This window comes from Vicia villosa, linkage group LG2 (genome assembly GCF_029867415.1).
Source record: "Vicia villosa cultivar HV-30 ecotype Madison, WI linkage group LG2, Vvil1.0, whole genome shotgun sequence".
In the NCBI taxonomy this organism is placed as follows: domain Eukaryota; kingdom Viridiplantae; phylum Streptophyta; class Magnoliopsida; order Fabales; family Fabaceae; genus Vicia; species Vicia villosa.
Window position 1 is genome coordinate 131,660,301 of NC_081181.1, and position 6,638 is coordinate 131,666,938.

At 31.6% G+C, this 6,638-nt stretch overlaps 2 protein-coding genes across 2 annotated transcripts; both read left to right on the top strand.

Annotated features, from left to right (window-relative positions):
- LOC131646816 (uncharacterized) lies at positions 1 to 1,253 on the top strand. Its single transcript, XM_058916772.1, has one exon. It carries the CDS (start codon positions 146 to 148, stop codon positions 737 to 739), a length of 594 nt encoding a protein of 197 aa, XP_058772755.1. The 5' UTR covers positions 1 to 145; the 3' UTR covers positions 740 to 1,253.
- Positions 1,254 to 4,181: 2,928 nt separating this feature from the next.
- On the top strand, positions 4,182 to 5,237 carry LOC131650036 (uncharacterized). The gene has a single exon (XM_058919777.1). It carries the CDS (start codon positions 4,182 to 4,184, stop codon positions 5,235 to 5,237), a length of 1,056 nt encoding a protein of 351 aa, XP_058775760.1.
- Positions 5,238 to 6,638: the final 1,401 nt, after the last annotated feature.

The following is a 6,638-nucleotide window of genomic DNA, read 5'->3' on the forward strand; positions in this document are numbered from 1 at the left end:
TCCACAAGGTTTATGTGAGGAGCGAATTTAGGGCTTTTCACTCCAACGCTCCCCTTTTCCGCAACTTTTTCTTTCTCAACGCAATCGCAACTTTTTCTTTCTCATTGTTCTTTCTTTCTCAATGTGATTTTAGGGTTTTAGAACAATGTCGAGTGGTTTTGAAGAATCAACGAAATCAGCATCATCTTCTTCGGGGAACAGTTCCAATAACGGTGCTGCTGATTTTGAATGCAACATTTGTTACGATTTGGCTCGGGATCCAGTGGTGACGCTCTGTGGTCATTTATTCTGTTGGCCGTGTCTTTACAGGTGGTTGCATCGTCGTTCTCGTTCTCGAGGATGTCCTCTTTGCAAAGCACTTGTTGAAGAACAGAAACTGGTTCCTCTTTATGGTAAAGGAAGATCGGTAACTGATTCAAGAATGGAGATTCCTCCTCGTCCTTCAGGACAGAGGCCACAAACTGTTGTGGAAGAGGAACTTGAGGCTCCACGTGACATTCATGTGTTGGATGTGCGCTTGGAGATAGATCAGCCTATTGAGGAGTTTCGTGCGGTTGCAGAGCAGCGTTTCAACGAGTATATAGATGAGCGTATCCAGGAGTATCGTGCGGTTGTAGAGCAGCATATCAGGGAGCAGATAGATCAGCGTATCGAAGAGTATCGCGTGTCTATAGAGCAGCGTTTCAATGAGAGTATAGATCAGCGTATAGAAGAGTATCGAGCGGCTTCAGGCGTCTGAAGAGCAGTGTTTGGAGCGGCTTGACTGGCGTATCAAAGAGTGTTGTGCGGATGCGTAGCAGAATTTTTTGTTTTTCCCTAATTCCTGTTGATAAGTTCTTTCCCTTCCTTTTTCATCATTCTCATTATACCTATGCCAGTTAGTTTTGTTGCATTGAAATGCTATTTTCCCTAATGTGTTATGAGGGGTTCTAATTTGGCCACTCTTTCTTGGGTGGTTTTTGCTTCTTTCTTTTTTAGTATTGTCAAAGATAGAAAAGTTTTCTCAAAGTTCGATTTAAAAATCAGCACAAATTCAGGAGAAATGTTTAGCTTGTGAACTACTCAAATTTTTATGTTGTTATCGTAAAAAACGAAGTATTTGAATGTTTGTCTCTATGTATTTAGATTTAAAATTTGGATTAGTGTTTTTAGTGATAATGTTAGTTGTATAATTAGTTGTAAAATTGCACGGACATTATTCTATATGATTATAATTGATTCAATCTTTATAGGAAGTTAGGAACTAATTCTTGCTCTAAAAATCCTAGAAATCATTTAATTAAGAAAAATTGAATTGAATTTTTTTTATTTTCGTGGGTAATTGCTTGTGCCCATATCCGTACCCATTTTGTGGGTTTTTACCTTATCCGTTGTGGGTAATTTTTTAGGATACCCACTTGAGATGGGTCCAATTGCCATCCATAGTTGAGAATGATCCTTTTTATTGGAAGATCAGTAAATTATGATTCCAGAAGGTGATTGTGTACCTCCAGGAGTCCAATTGATAAAATTTTTAAATTTGTTTGTTTGTCCTTTTACACAATTTGGACGGTGTGATATTAAAAACTCAGAAAATTTCTTCACCCACCTCCTAACCTTCTTGCCCACCTCCGGTGAATTTACCACACTACCCCTTGTTTCGGAAGTTCATTTCCGAAAAAGTACTTTTTTTTGTTAAAAAACGTATTTTCGGAAATGAACTTCCGAAAACGTGTTTTTTTTAATATAAAATATTGATTTCAGAGATGCATCTCCGAAATAAAGTTACATTTTCAGAAAATGTGGTGTTTCGGAAGTTCATCTCCGAACGCACCCCCTTGGAGGAATTCGGAAATGAACTTCCCAAATATTCCAAGACCAAATTGGTCTTGGAATGTTTCGGATATACACTTCCGAAATAATTAATAATTATTAAAAAAATTAAAATCAAGGTGAATCAATACAATTAATAGGTATAAAATCAAGGTGAATCAATAAAATTAAGGTGAATCAATAAAATCAAGGTGAATCAAAACATCCGAAACTATTTGAAAGTTAAAAATTATTTTACTAACTTATATAAATCAAAAACATTTTAATTCCATAAGTAAATTTTGAATTATATAGAATTAAATATAAAATTTATTCATTAAATAAAATTAAGACAAAATCTTTTTTTAATTTTTTTAAACTAAATAAAAAATTATCTCATTTTTAATTATGAATCAGAATAGAAATATATTAATATATAATAATAATTATTAATTTTGTAAGTGAAATATATAAATATATAATATATAAATATATAATAATTAATATATAAATATATAAATATATAATAATTATTATAAATTAAAACACTCATTTTTTTAATTTTATAATTATTATATAAATATATAAATATATTTATAATTAATATATAATAATTATTATATAAATATATAAATATATAATAATTTTTATAAATATATAATAATTATTATAATTATTATATAAATATATAAATTAAAACACTCATTTTTTTAATTTTTTTTGTAAATACATAATGATTATTATAAATATATAAATATATAAATAAAAAATTATAACTCATTTTGTAAGTGAAAATATTTTAATTTTTTAATTAAAATAATTTTAAATTTTAAAATATGAATCAGAATAAAAATATATAATAATTATTATTCATAACTAATAAATTATATCTAAATATATAATTATTATTATTTATTACTCATAAATTATATCAAATTTATAATATATAAATTAATTCATATCCTAAAATTAATTTTTGGAATTTTTAGATTTTTTTTTTTTTCGGAGATGTATCTCCGAATTAATCAAAATCTCAATTTTTGGGATTTTTTCGGAAATGCACTTCCGAAGTCTGGAAAAATTTAGAAAAAAAAAATATTTCGGAAATACATTTCTGAAGCGGGGTAAAATGGGTTTTTCGCTGGGGGTGACCCCCATAGGGAGGTGGGTAAAGAAAAAATCAAAACTCATATAGTAGTGTCCGTTTGAGTGACTAGCGTCATATAAAGCTTGTATATTTTGTTTATTTTTTATTATACTTCATTAAATATATGTTTTCAATTTGAGTTCATTAGATATTTGGTCTAATTTGCATGTAGTGTAATTCTTCTAATTTTATTTTATAAGATAAGACATTTCTTAATTAAACATGTAATTCAATCCGCATTTTATGTTGACTACTGATATATTTTTCATTAGGTGCGCGATTCAATTCGTCTGATAAATAATAATTGGCCCAACTTCTCATCTTCTACTAACTCTTGCCTTAATTAGTGACTTTCTACGCTCTTAGTTGATATTTATTTTACAAATTAATTATTTTTCAATTTTTAAGCAACATTAATGGATAGTATCTTTTTAGTTGAACTACAAATAATAATAATAATAATAATAATAATAATAATAATAATAATAATAATAATAATAATAATAATAATAATAATAATAATAATAATAATAATAATAATAATTGAACCACTTATTTCAATTAAATGAACCACTTATTTAAAATATTTGAAAAAATTAAATAAAAAACATAGAATCTAAATTAATTGAAAATAATATTTTTAATACCTATTCAAAACATATCATTATATAGAGGCATTAAATAATATTATTAGAAGAAATAATTAATCTACAATTAAGTATTAAAAATTTACAACGGTATATTTTGAATACTTTGTAGACAAATTATTTCTTTTAATATTATTTAATACTTCTCTACAATAATGATATATTTTGAATTGGTATTTAAAGAGATTAATTTATATGTATTTCCAGTATAAAAGAATTTATATCATAAATATATCACAATTATTTATAACTTATAAGTGATACTTTATATATATGATTAATTAAAAAATTTATTGATTAATTAATTAATGGTGTAAAAACTATTTACACTTGCCCATACATATCAATTAAATTCTATGAATAATAGATCATACTTGTAAGTGGCACCACAATTATTCGTTTTTTGTGAAGGTAACGTAGAAAAAATCCTTAAAATATGGAGAGTAGTAAATATAAAAAATTTAGCAGACCGAAAATATACGCGCCTAAAAGAGTTATATCTTATAAGAACCTAGCACCTTCCACAATATTTATGTAAACAGCAAATTTAGGGTTTCCTGTTTATAATATTAACTGATCATAAATTTGTTATGCCAATGTCGAGTGGTTTTGGAGAAACAATGAGTTCCAATATCGACGCTGCTGATTTCGAATGTAACATTTGTTTCGATTTGGCTCAGGAACCAGTGGTGACGCTTTGTGGTCATTTATTCTGTTGGCCATGTCTTTACAGGTGGTTACATCATCGTTCTAATCCTCAAGGATGCCCTGTTTGCAAAACACTTGTTGAAGAACAGAAATTGGTTCCTCTTTATGGTAAAGGAAGATCTGTAACTAGTCCAAGAATGGAGGTTCCTCGTCGTCCTTCGGACTTTCATATATTGTTTGCGCGCTTAGAGCAATCGCTTTTGTCTCGTCAGTCTACAGAAAAGCGTTTCAAGGAGTATATAGATAAGCGTATTATGGAGATTCATGAGGCTGAAGAGCAGCGTTTCGAGCTGCTTCAGGGGGCTCAAGAGCAGCGTTCCAAGCGGCTTGAGCAGCGTATTAAGGATTGTCGCGCGAATGAAGAGCAGCGTATCAAGAGGTTTCGTGCGGTTGCTGAGCAGCTTATCAAGGAGCGTCGTGCGGTGGTAGAGCAGTGTATCAAGGAGTGTAGCCCAGAGGCAGAGCGGCGTATCAAGGAGTGTCGTGCCGATGCAAAAGAGCGTATCAAGAAGTGTCAGGCAGATGCAGAGCAGGGTATCAAGAGGTGTCGTGCTGAGTTTCTTGCGGAATCAGAGCAACATATCAAGAAGTATCGTGCGGAATCAGGGCAGCTTATGCTCGAGTGTCATGCTGAGTATCGATCGAAATCAGAGCAGCATATCAAGGAGTGTCGTGCGGAGACAGCGCAGCGTATCATGGAGTATCGTGCAGAGGCAGAGCAGCGTATCAAGGAGTATCTTTCGGATGCAAAGCAGCGTATCCAGGAGAGTCGTACCGAGTTTCTTGCGGATGCAGAGCAGCGTATCAAGGAGTGTCGTGCGGAGGCAGAGCATCGTATCAAAGAGATTCGTGCGGAGGAAGAGCAGCGTATACAGAAGTGTCATGCAGAGGCTGATCAACGAATTAAGGAGTATCAGGCGGAGTATCGTGTGGAGGCAGAGTAGCGTATCAAGGAGTATCGTGCGGAGGCACAGCAGCGTATCAAGGAGCGTCGGGCGGAGTATCACGCGGAGACAGCACAGCGTCTCTGGAGTAACCACGTTTATATCTCTACTTAGATTTAAAATTTGGATTAGTGTTTTGAGTGATATCATTAGTTGCATACTTAGTTTTTTATTATGAATGTATTTCTTCTATGTTGTGTTATCCTCATTCCATATTCTTGGAAAGTATGCATGAATATAAAACCTTGTTTCTCTCGATTCTTATTTGAATGAAGGTGAATTCTTATCTACCCAACTTAAAAAGTTGGATAAAATTATCTTCAATGTAAAATGTCTTGGAAACAATCAAAAAGTATACAAAAATGCAAGTGATTCAATTCTGGTGTCAATTCATGCAAGTGATTTAATTCTGGTGTCAATTGCATGAATTGACACCAGAATTGAATCACTTGCATTTTTGTTTCAATTACATGATTCGATTTAGACAAATTTTGAATTGAATTAGACGGCAATTAAATTGCACAAACATTTATATCTTGATTCAATTTTTTTTATGAATCTATTCTCGTAGATCCTAGAATGCATTTAATTGAGAAAAAATTGAATCTAATTTCTTTTTTAGTCTAATAGATTAATAGTTAGAATTTCACTTTTTAAGAAGGAATAAGCGAAAGGAAGGTTGCATGTTGAAATTTGAGCATGTGCAAATAAATGTTCATGTAAACTATCTATTGATGTGGATTAATGCGGCAAATCTAATTACTATATTCACTAGTGCAGGAAATACTTTTTATATCGGGCAAAAAACACATTTTACATCGGGTCTGGGTCCGATGTAAAGTCAAGTGATGTAGTAAATCAAAGACATTTTACATCGGGCAGCAGCCCGATGTAAAAAAATACACCTACCACATTGGTTGATTGTTACGTATGATGTGTAAGAGGGGGTTAATTCTATTTTTTATAAATAATTACAGTATTTAACATCGGTTGCCTTGATAGCCCGATGTAAAATATAGGTTTTAACATCGGTTATCTTATTGGCCCGATGTAAAATATAGGTTTTTACATCAGTTACAAGGTCTTATTGGATACATTTCATGAAATTCATGACACATAAGTATCAAAAGTTTACTTTTAAACCCGAAATAATCTAAAAAAGAATCAACACCGCCTTTAAATCTCGGACATTAGCCCAACTTTTAATCCCCACCAATAACATATCATCGGTGAATTATAAATGAGAAACATTTACAACATTTTATGCTCCAACCCCATACCCTGTTGTTTACTGTGAAAATTGATAAACAACCTCTAGTCTCCAACAAAATGGTTAACTTACATGATCAACCAGTGAATCCTAGGACATGCGCTATTGTTTAGATTATATATGTTTTCTTG